The sequence below is a fragment of the Cherax quadricarinatus genome, chromosome 52 (genome assembly GCF_038502225.1).
Source record: "Cherax quadricarinatus isolate ZL_2023a chromosome 52, ASM3850222v1, whole genome shotgun sequence".
NCBI classification, from domain to species: Eukaryota; Metazoa; Arthropoda; class Malacostraca; order Decapoda; family Parastacidae; genus Cherax; species Cherax quadricarinatus.
This window is the reverse complement of record NC_091343.1, coordinates 1,320,680-1,337,575: the sequence shown is the minus strand read 5'-3', so window position 1 is coordinate 1,337,575 and position 16,896 is coordinate 1,320,680. Positions and strand designations below refer to the sequence as shown.

General features: G+C 42.8%; 1 protein-coding gene across 2 annotated transcripts in view; it reads right to left on the bottom strand.

The window, feature by feature from the left end:
- Positions 1-16,896, bottom strand: part of LOC128696794 (phenoloxidase-activating factor 2) — a 153,721-nt gene that overhangs the window by 79,334 nt on the left and 57,491 nt on the right. For both annotated transcript variants that reach the window (XM_070096006.1, XM_070096005.1), the window contains exon 2: positions 5,962-6,092. In XM_070096006.1, the coding sequence (XP_069952107.1) occupies positions 5,962-6,092 (131 nt within the window). The remainder of the gene's footprint in view (positions 1-5,961; positions 6,093-16,896) is intronic.

The window sequence follows — 16,896 nt, the reverse complement described above, 5'->3', positions numbered from 1 at the left end:
ACACCTATGCCTCAGTCTGCACCACCTCTTGTTTGCGCCACAGCGACAAATCGTGGTCGTCAACCATCTCAGCGATCACCAAGGACCAGTGTACAGAGTCATTATAAACCTCGTAGTATTCATAGTACATTCAGTAACCATAGTCAGCGAACTTGTTACGACTGTGGTTTCCGTGGCCATATTGCAATTAATTGTCCTGATAGTTACCCTAAGAGGCGTCGTACTGATGATGAGTACCAGTCAGATCTTCCCTACTGTACTTATCATAGAATATATGGACATGACACATCTGAGTGCAATGCTCTCTGCAACCTTCAGTACTCTAGGTCTTTCCGTGGCCGTTCCAATCGCAGAACCCGTAGAGGAAACAGACATCGTGGTTCTCAAAATAACCAGAACCAGGCTCATTCTTCCAATTCGGGGGAATTCGAGCGCCCCAGTCAAACCATCCCATGGTGACAGTAGGTGATAATGAGTACACCATCCCCATTCACAATTCCTTTGAAGCCTTAAGCAGTCTCGAGAATGACAATCCTGCTGATGATGTTGCTTTACATGTCTCTGACGTAGATGATTTTGGGGATGAAGTGGAACAAATCTTTGCTGATGACAATCCACCTTTTTGTTTGCACATAACTTCCAATGCAACTATAGGCCCTATAGTGCAAGCATCTGTTCATAATGCGCCCGTTCATTTGTTCATGGACTCTGGTGCGCAAGTCAATATTATCAGGTCTAGTTTGTTTAGGGATAAGCAGTTACGACATGTCCTTCTCGTAGAACCGACTCATGTGTCCTCCCTTAGTGGAGTAGCTGGTTCTCACCTGCGTGTCCGGGGTCGGACTTCCCTAACTTTTTCTATCCAAGGTAGACTTCACTGCTTCCTTCCTTGTTGTCGACCAGATTACTTTCCCTGGTGACCTTCTACTGGGATTTGCTTCCATGCGAGACTTGCACATTGTGCTCGACCCTTATCGATGGCATGCCCAAATTGATGACTTGATCGTACCATTTTGGGGTTACCAGCTTGGATCCGAGATCTGCCATACTGCCGCAGAGTACGACATTCGGATTAAGTCCTTACAGGCCAGTGCATTTTCCAGTAGCGTACCCAAGCGGTCAGGCACTGATGATCCTGTCACTCCTATCTGTGTTCCTGCAACTTCAGACTTGCAAGATAGTGTCCAGTTGCCTCAAGTGTCCAAGGATGCTCTGACTACCTTGAATGCTGAGCCTATCCCTGCAATGTCTGCTAGTTCAAGTAGTAGTTTCTCCACAGGGGACACCTTGTCGGAAAACAATTACTTGCAACTAGTAATGCCATCTCTTGTTGATGTCACATGCAGTCTGCAGAAAGACGTTTCTGTCGCAGCTAGTGCCCTCACTAGAGTGTCTGTTGTTGTTCCTAGTGTTCCAGATGGTGATAACGTCCTAGTTGACAGTGATTCTTGCAAAGTAAAAGGTTTATTTGTTGAACCATCCTCACATTTTTAAGAGATAGTAAGATCCACTTCTTCCTAGCTAACACTTCTGGTCACAGTGTTCGTCTCAGAGCAAATACCAATCTTGTTGACCTTGTTCACTATCCTTACCCTGTTCATGTAGAGGATGAGTTGTCACCTGACCAATGGGTCGGTGCTATTTCTACTGGGGAGACCTCATCCACTTCACTGGATCAATCTGTTCCACCAGTTGAGGAGAAAGACATAGCTCCCACTGACTTCCCAGTTGAAGTCAAGCGTTTGTTGATGCTGTTGAACAAACGTCACAAAGCCATTGCCTTACCAGGTGAGAAGATGGGTATAACGAACTTATTGTCCCATCGTATTCCACTTGAACCTGGTACTAGACCTATCTATATACCTGCGTACAGAATGCCTCATTCACAAGTTGCTGTCGCAGAAGAATTGATCAATCAAATGCTTGATGATTGAGTTATTGCACCTAGCAATTCACCTTGGAATGCGCCCTTGATCCTAGTACCTAAGAAGGATGGTACTTGGCGCCCAGTGATTGACTTTAGGAAGTTAAATGCGAAAACTATCCCAGATCGCTTCCCACTTCCTGTACTGGGTGATCTTTTACGTAACATCGGAGATAACAAAGTCTTTTCAACCCTGGACTTGTTACAAGGGTTTTGGCAAGTCCCTCTTCACGAGGACAGCCAAGAGCTAACTGCATTCTCCACTCCTACAGGTCATTATCACTTCCTCCATATGGCGTTTGGATTACGATCCTCCCCTATCACGTTCTCAAGGCTCATGACTAATATCTTTAGAGGTCTCATAGGTAATGCACTTATGGTGTACTTAGATGACGTAATCGTCATGTCTAAAGACGTGGATACACACTTGAAAAGACTTGATATAGTACTTGGTAAGCTTGAAGAAGCCAATTTAAAGATCAAACTGTCTAAATGTAAATTTTTCAGTTCAGAAATTAAGTTTCTTGGCCACATAGTCACTCCTAGAGGGGTTACGACTGACCAAAGTAAAGTAACTGCAGTACTAAATTTTCCAACTCCCAAAACTGCTGATGCCGTAAGATCCTTTGTGGGCTTAGCAGGTTTTTATAGATCTTTCATTGCCAATTTTTCTTCCATAGCTGCTCCTCTAACTGAGTTGCTTAAGAAAGATGCTCCTTTTGTTTGGACCTTCTGTCAAGAAAGAGCATTCTAAACTTTAAAAGAAAAGCTAACATCTGCTCCAATTTTGAAATTTCCAGATTTTTCTAAGCCCTTCTATCTGACTACTGATGCTAGTTCTATTGGCATAGGTGCCGTACTAGCTCAGAAGACTGATGGCAAGTACAACGCAGTTGCATTTGCTAGCCGAGTCCTTACGAAGGCTGAACGTAATTATACAGTAACTGAGCAAGAAGCTTTAGCAATAGTATGGTCTTTAAAGCACTTCCGAGACATTATTTATCAGTACTCTGTTCATGTCTTGACAGACCACGCTCCACTGATTCCTTTATTCCATAACAAACAACCTACTGGAAGGTTAGCCAGATGAACCTTGACTATCCAAGAGTTCAATCCCACCTTTGAACACTTGCCTGGCAAGTCAAATGTAGTCGCAGATGCCTTATCGCTACATGTTAGTATAGTAACTGCAGACCCTCCATTTAGTGCTGAAGATGTAAAGAATGCTCAACGAACAGATCCCATGTGGTCTGGTGTGATTCGATTCCTGCTCCAGGAAGATCTTATTCTGACTGTGAAGCCACCAGCACCCATCAGTGACTTTGTCATGAACCAAGAATTACTGTATCGAACAGCCGAGTTGGGTACTCCTAGCAGAAGAGTATACCAGTTAGTAATTCCACAGTCACTAGTGAATGTAGCCTTACAGCTAGTTCACGATGTACCAGGTGTTGCACACCCTGGTATGGATCGTTCAGTAAAACAAGCCAGATTGAAATACTTTTGGCCTCGTATGGCAACTGATATTTTTGAGTATGTTAAGAAATGTAGTGTCTGCATGCAACATAAAGGTAATGCTAATGGTCCTAATCCAATCCAATTATATCCAACCACTAACGAACCGTGGGAAAGAGTTGCGCTAGATTTGTTAACTAATTTCCAATGTTCCCTCCAGGGCAACAAACATCTATGTGTTATGGTAGACCATTTCACCAGATATTGTGAGTTAGTTCCTATTGCAGATAAGACTGCCGAGACAGTAGCTAAAGCATTTAAAGAACGCATTATCTGCAGGCATACCACCCCTAAGTCCCTAGTAACAGATAATGGAGGTGAATTCTGTAATGAGATTCTTGAAAATTTGTGTACCTTGTACAAGATCTCTAAATCCACCATTGTTCCTCATCATCCTGCCAGCAATGGGTTAGCAGAACGTACCAATAAGAAAGTACTTGATGTCTTGAGAGCCACTATCAATCCCAACAGTGAAACTTGGAATGAAGTTATACCTGATGTGCAGTGTGCTATAAATTCTGCTTACAATGTTTCTATAGGTGACACTCCACATTATGCATTGTATGGTGTAGATAAACGTTTGCCTTATGAGTTGCTATATTCTAATCCGAAACCAAATTACAACCCTGATGATTTCATAGCAACTCGTACCAGCTTAGCTCAAAGTGTTTTTAGAAGAATCCATGAAATACTTCATAAATCAACAGCAGAATTTACAAGAGTCGCAAACACTCGAGTAAAACCATCCAAAATCAAAGTAGGTTCGAGAGTTATGCTGACTAACTTTAACAAAACGTCTGCAATGCCTAAGCTTGATCAAAAGTTTGTTGGTCCTTATCGAGTAGTTGAACATATCACTGGTAATAAGTATAAGGTTAGAGAAATTAGTACTGGTCAGTATAAAGAATCACATTTAGATCATATGAAGTTAGTATGTGATGATAATGATGTTCCAACCCAGACTGTGACAGACTCTGACAGTCCTCCTGATCCTGTACTCTCTACCTCTGATACTCAGTCAGACGATCATCCTGAGTGTCGTTATTCCCTACATACACGACAGGTATTGAGAAATCCTCAAGTATCATTTGTAACTACCAATTCAGATTTGCCTCAAATACAGCATGAGTTAGCCAGTGCAACAGAGTTTGATCCTCCCAGAGATGACACCCATTCTGCATATGTCAATCTCACCCTAGCAGAGTTGGGGTTAAATGTAAATAACCTGTATAGATGAATAATTACAGTATCAACTTAACAGTATTCAATAATTTTTTTTGTGTTCACGTTCTCTCCAAATTCTGAGAGTTAACAGTCTAGATTTGAGTGCACCGAATCTGTCTTTCTGTTAAACACTTCTTTCTTTGTATATATTCCTTCCTCAGAATCCGTAGATCACATGAATACAGATCGATCGATCAATTTTTTTTTATCACTTCTTTGTGTAATCTCAACGTTGAGTTTCATTCGATGAGTTGTGCTATATTATACCTTGTATTGCATTACAGTTTTATTACAGTTTCAATTATGTAAGCTTCCATTCAAATATTCTACTTATGTATGTTATAATGTTCAATTGTTGTGTACTTTGACATTGTATAGAATCAGCCCAAGCCATACACCTGCCATCTCTAGTTTGTATTAGTTGTATGTCGGGACGACATACGTTAGCGTCGCCGAGCTCTCAGTAGTAGTACCAGTTCCTAGTAACCAGTTACCAGTAACGAGTGTACCAGTAGATGACTCACTACCAACCGTCTGTGTGAATCATTGACTGTATTCATATTGCTGCTGACCATAGCAGGATTTCAAACACCTTCACCCGTAGGCACTATGAGTCAGTCAAGATAGGGAGCAGAGAGAGGCAGGTCGGCTGTTGGTGCCTTCCCATACTTCCCGTTATATATTATACGTACTACCAGCCTATGTGAGTATTCTTACCCCATCCACTTTATCGAAACCCACATGACATTATGATGTACTTGGTAGCCAGTATGATCCTGGGTGAATGTGTTATGATGTACTTGGTAGCCAGTATGATCCTGGGTGAATGTGTTATGATGTACTTGGTAGCCAGTATGATCCTGGGTGAATGTGTTATGATGTACTTGGTAGCCAGTATGACGTGACTTACACAGTTCGTCGTCTACATTGGTACTATTTTATCTGAATTCTGAATTCTAAGCAGTTTTATTGGTGATTTTTCCTTAGATATATTCCCAGTGCAAAAGTTTATGCCAGAATTATAGTAGGTAAGTGACCGAGTTTAGTTTATTTCTTTATTTAGAGATGCCTGTAGTAAAGAGACAAATGTTATACGGAAACTTCTAATGACGCTGTTTCGCCCGTACATTGTGTTTTTATTAATCACAGCTACTGTGTAGGTGAAACGTCGTCAATAAATGTATTCGTTACTGAGGTCTTAATGACTCCACGTGCAGTCAATAGGCCCAGATATGTGGCAGCAGAGACAAGTTTCAGGTACGTATTCGTAAAAAAAAAAAAAGAAAAAATAAACTTACCTTGTGGGTTGCCTACTACAGGAGGAAGACCCAAGTCTGAGGAGACGAGACCGATCTTGGTGGTGACACCGTTACTCTGGGCCTCCACTCTCACAGTCACGACCACACACACACATATACACCACCAAAGTCTGAAAGCAAAGGGTACGTATAATACTCACTACCCTCTTTTTTTATTTTTTAATATATAACAAGCCAAGTGATCTATTATATAAGTTAAATAAGTGGGTGGTGAGTTGCATCATTGTTATTACAGTGGAACCTCAAATATCGAACTTTCTTCGGTCCAGAAGGCTGTTCAAGTGTCGCTACCGAACGAATTTATTCCCATCAGGAATAATGTAAATTAGATTAGTCCATTTCAGACCCTCAAAAATACACTTATAAAAGTACTTACAAAAATACACTTACATAATTGGTTGAGTTGGGAGCAGTTCGATTTTTGAGGTTCCACTGTATTAGTCTTTTTACCACATCAGCTGTTTCCCTCTCAGATGGTGTGACTCACAGATGTAAATATGTTCATCATCATTCGTACAAATTCTGCCTGACGAGGAGTGCTTTCCACCTCTTGAACCACTCAACCCATTCATACATGTTAGCCTTGCTCTTCCTCCGTACTCTAGTATAATCCCTCCTCTCAAACTTCTCTTTGGTAGCTACAACAGAACACACAGGGGCAACACAAGGCATAAAACTCTCCGAGTTTTATGTCTCGTGTCCGCCTCACCCTATGCAAAAGTGCAATGCCCATAAAGGGCCCCAAATGCCTCAGTATGATAGTGGCTTTCTTTGTACTTATCAAATCAATATTGTAATTACACATTGTAAACTACGCAAGGAAATAAACTCCTTAATCCTTAAGATATGGAATTAATTGCCTGAACCAGCAAAAAGTTCCCTGTCTGCTAATCAATTTAGAGCTATCATTAAAAATCACCTCATCTCCCGAGCGTAACTATACCAACACTTTAATATACCAAACAAAGCCAACTCATCCAACTACTTCCGTTTCTTAACCCTCTCTTATAATCTTTCCTAACCTGAAGTCATAGAACCAGTTTGAAATTACTCAAGAAATCCCAATTAACTTAAGACCACTAAATCAGTTTAAGGTATTAATATGCACTTAATGCTGTACTATTATCAGTGTACAAGCGAGCGGCCCATGTCCTTTCGCATGCTATTACATTACTTTTTAACAAGTCACTAGAAACTAGCACTTTCCCGACACTACTCAAGACAGCAAGGGTTACACCAATACATAAAGGTGCTGACCCTGCAGATTTAAACAACTATAGGCCAATATCAAACTTACCATTGCTATCCAAAATCTTCGAGAAACTCGTACACAGGAGACTATATTCATTTATAACGTCACAAAACATACTCATCCCCTGCCAATTTGGATTCAGGAAAAATAAAAGCACTAATGATGCAATTATAAAAATGCTAGACCTGCTTTACAAAGCATTGGAAAATAAAGAATATCCGCTAGGAATTTTTATTGACCTAAGAAAAGCGTTTGACACAGTAGACCACGGCATCCTGCTCCACAAACTTAACCACTATGGTATAAGAGGCCATGCGCTTGCATATTTTAAATACTACCTTTCTAATAGGTATCAGTACACCACCATTAAAGACACAGCCTCATCAATACGGCCACTTGATACTGGAGTTCCGCAGGGAAGTGTCCTTGGACACCTGCTCTTCCTCATTTACATCAATGATCTTCCAAACATATCCCAACACCTGAAACCCCTTCTCTTTGCTGACGACACGACTTATGTCATCTCCAACCCTAAACTTGCCACCCTCAACACCATTGTTAATGAGGAGCTGCTCAAAATATCGACTTGGATGACAGCCAATAAACTTACACTTAACACTGGCAAAACCTACTATATTATGTTTGGTAGCAGAGCAGGTGTTGCGCAACTTAACATTAAGATCGACAACACTCTAATTGCCAGACATAATGAGGGCAAATTCCTAGGCCTATACCTCGACAACAACCTAAATTTCAGCACTCATATCCAACACACAACAAAAAAAAAAGTATCCAAAACGGTGGGGTACCGCAAACTGCCCTTCTCACACTATACCATTCACTTATATATCCATACCTCACCTATGCTATTTGTACTTGGGGTTCACCTGCAGCAACACACCTAAAGCCAATAATAACCCAACAAAAAGCCGCAGTAAGAATAATCACTAAATCCCATCCCTGGCAACACACCCCCCCACTCTTCACAGATCTAAACTTACTCCCTGTTCAGAACATCCATACTTACTACTGTGCAATCTATATCTACAGGACCTTAAATTCCAATATTAACCTTGACCTAAAACGCTTTCTTGATAGTTGTGACAGGATCCACAGGCATAACACCAGACACAAACATCTCTATGACATTCCCCGTGTTCGACTAAACCTCTGCGGTCAGAGGTAACGTGTGGTCACCTGTCCTAAGCTGTCTGGGAATTAGCATGGGGTGTTATTGAGCACCATGGCTTGCTGCAGTGTTTTGGAATCTCAGGTTAGAGTGTTGAAGAAGGAGGTTCTATTTCTTCAGGAGGAAAATAGGAGACTGAAGTTTCACCTAGATGGGCTTGGGAGTGAGTGTGAGATGGTGAGGAAAATGATACCAGAAGTGAGCTAAAGAGTTGCAGCCGCTTTAAGTGGCAAGTAGTTCACAGTTCAGGAAGAAGGAAGATAAGGAAGGTTAACAGAGAAGATGTGAAGGTAGGAAATCGATTATCTGTTCTCCAGGAAGAGTATACTTCAGTGGTTAGTGAGGTTAAAGGTACCTCTGACTCCCCTGCTAATCAAGGTAAGAATATTCTAATTGTAGGAGATTCTCAGGTAAGATATATGGACTGTTCTTTTAGTAACAAAGATAGGAAGGTCAGACAGTGGGTGTGCCTCCCAGGAGCTGGTGTTGGTGACAGTCAGCAGGTTGGATAATATTATGTCTTAGTGCTGGTGGAAATGACATCAGGAAGGATAGGAGACAGGAGCTGCTGGATAAGTACAGGTTAGCCATAGAAGTTGTCAGGTCTAAGAGAGGGATCCCAGTCATATGTAGTATCTTGCCTTGAAGGGGAGTGGGCAATGAATGGATGTCTAGGGCAATTGGTATAAACTGCTGGCTAGACAGGTACTGCAAGGAACTTGCAATCCCATTCACTGATAACTGGGATAAATTCTATGACAAGCATGATATGTATGCAAGGGATAGGGTTCATCTCTCTGGGGATGGAGTGGTTGCATTAGCCATTTCGATTGAGGTGGTCATTCATGACTTGTCTAGGAATTTAAACTGATAGATTATACAGGTATGGGTGTTTGTGGGGAAAATCAGGTTGCAGTATTAGGGATGAAAAATCAGATATTACCAGGATACCTCAGGGGTATGCTTAAAAGATAATATTCAAAATAAAGTTGCTAGTAAAAGCAAAGCAATTGCTCAACAAACAAAGAGAGATAGTAGAGGGCAACGAGTGACTAGCTCCCTTAAGGTTTACTATACAAATAGTAGGAGTCTAAGAAATAAGATAGATGAGCTAAGATTACTTGCAAGTGCAGGTAATATAGATATTATTGCTATAACAGAGACCTGGTTCAACTTGAAAGATAGAGAAATGCCTTCTGAATGCAACATACAGGGTTATAAAATATTCCACACTGATAGGGTCAACAGGAATGGTGGTGGAGTGGCGATGTATGTCAGAGATAATTTAAACTGTTGTGTTAGATAAGATGAAAGATTAGAAACATTGGACACAGAATCTGTTTGGCTACAGTTTCTCGAAGGTCGTGAAAAATTAATTTTGGATGTGATTTATCGGCCCCCAAACCTTGATAGGGAGTGCAGTAAGCTGTTATGGGACGAAATTCATAAGACATCTAGATATGAAAATGTTTGTGTTAATGGGAGATTTTAACTTTAGACAAATTGATTGGAACAATGTGACAAGAAATCTTGAGTCTAATGACTTTCTTGATACGGTTCAGGATTGCTTTTTAAAACAGTTTGTGACAGAACCAACCAGAGGAAACAACCTGTTTGACTTGGTTCTTGCCAACAAAGACTAAGTGATCACAAATCACTTAGTTTCAATATATCATGGAGTTGCCCAGATAACTGCAATCAAGTTGCTGTCCCGGATTTTCGCTTGGCCGACTTCATGCGTATGAGAAATTACCTGGGTGGGTTAAATTGGGATAACCTTAATATATGTCAGGTAGGTAGAGTTGGTTGCCAATATGACGTAAAAAACTATACCACGGGTGGGGATAGAACCCGCGATCAGAGTGTCTCAAAACTCCAGACCGTCGTTAACGCGACGGTCTGGAGTTTTGAGACTCTGATCGCGGGTTCTATCCCCGCCCGTGGTATGGTTTGTTTGCAATCGTGTCATTACGATCTCATGAGTCAATATGACGTAGTTCAGAGCATAGTGTTGGCTGCCCAGACGACTTTCGTCCCAAGTAGGGAAATTAGATCTAACAACAATGATTCCAAATGGATAAACAATAGATTCAAACATCTCATTTGTCAAAAGAGAGGCATATATAGGCGTATCAAAAGAGGGGAAGGGTAGTTAAGAAATCAATATATTCAATTAAAGTGAAATAAAAAAAAAGAATAAGAAAAGCAAAGAGAGATTATGAGGCTAAAGTCGCAAGGGATTCGAAGACTAGCCCAAAAGGGTTCTTTCAGGTATACAGAAGTAAGATTAGGGACAAGATAGGCCCACTTAAGAGTAACTCAGGTCAGATCACTGACAGGGAAAAGGAAATGTGCGAACTTTTCAATACTTACTTCCTCTCAGTTTTTGCTCAGGAAGATACTAGCGAAATTCCAGAAATAATAAATTATGTAGAACAGGAAGACAATAAACTATGCAGGGTTAGGGTCACAAGTGACATGGTCCTCAGACAAATAGAGAAATTAAAACCTAACAAATCCCCAGGCTCTGATGAACTGTTTGCAAGGGTTTTAAAGGAATGAAAAGAAGAACTTAGCATACCTTTGGCTAATCTTTTCAATATATCACTACAAACTGGCATAGTGCCAGACAAGTGGAAAATGGCAAATGTAATACCTATTTACAAGGCAGGTGACTATAGACCAATAAGCCTTACTTCCATAGTTGGTAAATTTATGGAATCAATAATTTGTAGCCATCTTGAAAGTCATAAATTGATTAATGAATCTCAACACGGTTTTACAAAAGGGTGTTACTGTCTTACGAATTTACTAACTTTCTTCACTAAGGTATTTGAGGAGGTAGATCATGGTAATGAATATGATATTGTGTATATGGACTTCAGTAAGGCTTTCGATAGACTTACAGATCAGAGACTATTGAATAAACTTAAGGCACATGGAATAGGAGGAGAATTTTTTTTCCTGGGTAGAGGCATGGTTGACACATAGGCAGCAGAGAGTTTGCATAAATGGGGATGTTAGCAATAAAGCTAACAGAATCCTTGGCTTCATATCAAGAAGTATAAATAATAGAAGTCCTCAGGTTGTTCTTCAACTATATATCCTTGGTTAGGCCTCATTTAGATTATGCTGCACAGTTCTGGTCACCGTATTACAGAATGAATATAAATGCTCTGGAAAACGTACAACGGAGGATGACAAAGATGATCCCATGTATCAGAAATCTTCCCTATGAGGATAGACTAAGGGCCCTGAATCTGCACTCTCTAGAAAGGTGTAGAATTAGGTGGGATATGATTGAGGTGTATAAATGGAAAATAGGAATTAATAAAGGGGATGTAAATAGCGTGCTAGAAATATCTAACAGACAGGACTCGCAACAATGGTTTTAAATTGGAAAAATTCGGGTTCAGGAAGGATATAGGAAAGCACTGGTTTGGTAATAGAGTTGTGGATGAGTGGAACAAACTCCCGAGTACAGTCATAGAGGCTAAAACGTTGTGTAGTTTTAGAAAATATGTTGGATAAATGCATGAGTGGGTGTGAGTTGGACCTGACTAGCATGTGCTACTAGGTCTGATGCTGTGCTCCTTTAAGTGACGTGTCTGACCTCATTAGGTCAGTGAGGTCACACGGTGAGTGAGCTTAAGGTCACTAGGTCAGTGAGCTTAAGCAGTTAGGAGAATTGGACTCGTCTCGCATAGGCCAGTAGGCCAGTTGCAGCGTTCCTTACGTTCTTATTTGCATTTCTTCCAGTTTCATCAAACTGGAATTAAAAAAATCTTACTGGATTGTAGATAATTTTAAACAATGTAAATGAGAAAAGAAAACAGCAAAAAAATTTAAATCAGGTTTTTTGGTCGCAAGTTTAACAACGGAGGATTTTCATAATTTTTTTTTTTTTAATCATTCTCAGCAACATTTTCATTTACTTTCTCATAAATTCTCGTTTATTGCTCAAGAATGCCTTATTTGATCGGCTTCAGATTTTCAATGCTCGTGTAATGTATTTTCTGCAAGACTCATGGGAATATTTGCATGCGTGGTTCCCTACGTAAAATGTTACGTAGTGAATTACCAGATATTGTTGTGGTGTGACAGGTGGAGAGAGTTCTGTCCTGGTGTGACAGGTGGAGAGAGTTCTGTCCTGGTGTGACAGGTGGAGAGAGTTCTGTCCTGGTGTGACAGGTGGAGAGAGTTCTGTCCTGGTGTGACAGGTGGAGAGAGTTCTGTCCTGGTGTGACAGGTGGAGAGAGTTCTGTCCTGGTGTGACAGGTGGAGAGAGTTCTGTCCTGGTGTGACAGGTGGAGAGAGTTCTGTCCTGGTGTGACAGGTGGAGAGTGTTCTGTCCTGGTGTGACAGGTGGAGAGTGTTCTGTCCTGGTGTGACAGGTGGAGAGTGTTCTGTCCTGGTGTGACAGGTGGAGAGAGTTCTGTCCTGGTGTGACAGGTGGAGAGAGTTCTGTCCTGGTGTGACAGGTGGAGAGAGTTCTGTCCTGGTGTGACAGGTGGAGAGAGTTCTGTCCTGGTGTGACAGGTGGAGAGAGTTCTGTCCTGGTGTGACAGGTGGAGAGAGTTCTGTCCTGGTGTGACAGGTGGAGAGAGTTCTGTCCTGGTGTGACAGGTGGAGAGAGTTCTGTCCTGGTGTGACAGGTGGAGAGAGTTCTGTCCTGGTGTGACAGGTGGAGAGAGTTCTGTCCTGGTGTGACAGGTGGAGAGTGTTCTGTCCTGGTGTGACAGGTGGAGAGAGTTCTGTCCTGGTGTGACAGGTGGAGAGAGTTCTGTCCTGGTGTGACAGGTGGAGAGAGTTCTGTCCTGGTGTGACAGGTGGAGAGAGTTCTGTCCTGGTGTGACAGGTGGAGAGAGTTCTGTCCTGGTGTGACAGGTGGAGAGAGTTCTGTCCTGGTGTGACAGGTGGAGTCTCTTCTGTCCTGGTGTGACAGGTGGAGTCTCTTCTGTCCTGGTGTGACAGGTGGAGTCTCTTCTGTCCTGGTGTGACAGGTGGAGTCTCTTCTGTCCTGGTGTGACAGGTGGAGTCTCTTCTGTCCTGGTGTGACAGGTGGAGTCTCTTCTGTCCTGGTGTGACAGGTGGAGTCTCTTCTGTCCTGGTGTGACAGGTGGAGTCTCTTCTGTCCTGGTGTGACAGGTGGAGTCTCTTCTGTCCTGGTGTGACAGGTGGAGTCTCTTCTGTCCTGGTGTGACAGGTGGAGTCTCTTCTGTCCTGGTGTGACAGGTGGAGTCTCTTCTGTCCTGGTGTGACAGGTGGAGTCTCTTCTGTCCTGGTGTGACAGGTGGAGTCTCTTCTGTCCTGGTGTGACAGGTGGAGTCTCTTCTGTCCTGGTGTGACAGGTGGAGTCTCTTCTGTCCTGGTGTGACAGGTGGAGTCTCTTCTGTCCTGGTGTGACAGGTGGAGTCTCTTCTGTCCTGGTGTGACAGGTGGAGTCTCTTCTGTCCTGGTGTGACAGGTGGAGTCTCTTCTGTCCTGGTGTGACAGGTGGAGTCTCTTCTGTCCTGGTGTGACAGGTGGAGTCTCTTCTGTCCTGGTGTGACAGGTGGAGTCTCTTCTGTCCTGGTGTGACAGGTGGAGTCTCTTCTGTCCTGGTGTGACAGGTGGAGAGTCTTCTGTCCTGGTGTGACAGGTGGAGAGTCTTCTGTCCTGGTGTGACAGGTGGAGAGTCTTCTGTCCTGGTGTGACAGGTGGAGTCTCTTCTGTCCTGCTGTGACAGGTGGAGAGTCTTCTGTCCTGGTGTGACAGGTGGAGAGTCTTCTGTCCTGGTGTGACAGGTGGAGTCTCTTCTGTCCTGGTGTGACAGGTGGCGTCTCTCTTCTGTCCTGGTGTGACAGGTGGAGAGTCTCTTCTGTCCTGGTGTAACAGGTGGAGAGTCTCTTCTGTCCTGGTGTAACAGGTGGAGAGTCTCTTCTGTCCTGGTGTGACAAGTGGAGAGTCTCCTCTGTCCTGGTGTGACAAGTGGAGAGTCTCCTCTGTCCTGGTGTGACAGGTGGAGAGTCTCCTCTGTCCTGGTGTGACAGGTGGAGAGTCTCCTCTGTCCTGGTGTGACAGGTGAAGAGTCTCCTCTGTCCTGGTGTGACAGGTGGAGAGTCTCCTCTGTCCTGGTGTGACAGGTGGAGAGTCTCCTCTGTCCTGGTGTGACAGGTGGAGAGTCTCCTCTGTCCTGGTGTGACAGGTGGAGAGTCTCTTCTGCCCTGGTGTGACAGGTGGAGAGTCTCTTCTGTCCTGGTGTGACAGGTGGAGAGTCTCTTCTGTCCTGGTGTGACAGGTGGAGAGTCTCTTCTGTCCTGGTGTGACAGGTGGAGTCTCTCTTCTGTCCTGGTGTGACAGGTGGTCTCTCTTCTGTCCTGGTGTGACAGGTGGAGTCTCTCTTCTGTCCTGGTGTGACAGGTGGAGATTCTCTTCTGTCCTGGTGTGACAGGTGGAGAGTCTCTTCTGTCCTGGTGTGACAGGTGGAGAATCTACTATGTCCTGGTGTGACAGTTGGAGAATCTACTATGTCCTGGTGTGACAGGTGGAGAATCTACTCTGTCCTGGTGTGGCAGGTGGAGACTCTTCTGTCCTGGTGTGACGGGTGGAGTCTCTTCAGTCCTAGTGTGACAGGTGGAGAGTCTTCTGTCCTGGTGTGACAGGTGGAGACAGTCTCCTCTGTCCTGGTGTGACAGGTGGAGAGACTCTCCTCTATATTTTAAGCAAATATCGCAAACCCAGCGATACAGGATGCAAAACAACGACTGGGGGAGTGGAAATAAATGGGCTTTTTCAAGTCACTGGAAAAAGCCCATTGTGTGGGCGAAACTTTGTCAATAAAGGATCACATTATACTGCATGTGTCTTTATATTTCCGAGGGGGGGGGTAGAATGATAGCTTTAGGCCTTTCGTGTTGCAATCAACACATCATCTGGAGCTTGTAAAATTGCAGAAAAGAGAAGGATGTCCAGCAAAGAACGTTATTTACTGGACGCCCTCCTCTTTTCTGCAATTTTGCAAGCTCCCCCCCCCCTCGTGGTTGTTTTGCATATATATATATATATATATATATATATATATATATATATATATATATATATATATATATATATATATATATTGCAACGATTTGTTTTATATCATAAGTGATGTTATTGATACTCAAGGACTTGGGCGAGGTGAAATGAAGAAGAAATAATGTAAAAGCTTCTTGTTAAAGCTATTTAGGAAGTGTTCTATGTATGTGACATAGATGTGCCTTCAGCAGTGATGTTTATCATGATCACTGTGGCAGTGGTGGTCGCCAGGAAAGTGTCTCCTGTCTAATGGTCTTGAAAAATGATGAACAGCTCAGTGACTGAGTAGACGTCAGTGTATGTTAATATTACCCCATTAACATAACAGAGGATCGTCTCCTGTGATGTTATCCCATTAACATAACAGAGGATCGTCTCCTGTGATGTTATCCCGTTAACATAACAGAGGATCGTCTCCTGTGATGTTATCCCGTTAACATAACAGAGGATCGTCTCCTGTGATGTTATCCCGTTAACATAACAGAGGATCGTCTCCTGTGATGTTATCCCGTTAACATAACAGAGGATCGTCTCCTGTGATGTTATCCCGTTAACATAACAGAGGATCGTCTCCTGTGATGTTATCCCGTTAACATAACAGAGGATCGTCTCCTGTGATGTTATCCCGTTAACATAACAGAGGATCGTCTCCTGTGATGTTATCCCGTTAACATAACAGAGGATCGTCTCCTGTGATGTTATCCCGTTAACATAACAGAGGATCGTCTCCTGTGATGTTATCCCGTTAACATAACAGAGGATCGTCTCCTGTGATGTTATCCCGTTAACATAACAGAGGATCGTCTCCTGTGATGTTATCCCGTTAACATAACAGAGGATCGTCTCCTGTGATGTTATCCCGTTAACATAACAGAGGATCGTCTCCTGTGATGTTATCCCATTAACATAACAGAGGATCGTCTCCTGTGATGTTATCCCATTAACACAACAGAGGATCGTCTCCTGTGATGTTATCCCGTTAACATAACAGAGGATCGTCTCCTGTGATGTTATCCCGTTAACATAGCAGAGGATCGTCTCCTGTGATGTTATCCCGTTAACATAACAGAGGATCGTCTCCTGTGATGTTATCCCGTTAACATAACAGAGGATCGTCTCCTGTGATGTTATCCCGTTAACATAACAGAGGATCGTCTCCTGTGATGTTATCCCGTTAACATAACAGAGGATCGTCTCCTGTGATGTTATCCCGTTAACATAACAGAGGATCGTCTCCTGTGATGTTATCCCGTTAACATAACAGAGGATCGTCTCCTGTGATGTTATCCCGTTAACATAACTGAGGATCGTCTCCTGTGATGTTATCCCGTTAACACAACAAAGGATCGTCTCCTGTGATGTTATCCCATTAACATAACAGAGGATCGTCTCCTGTGATGTTATCCCATTAACA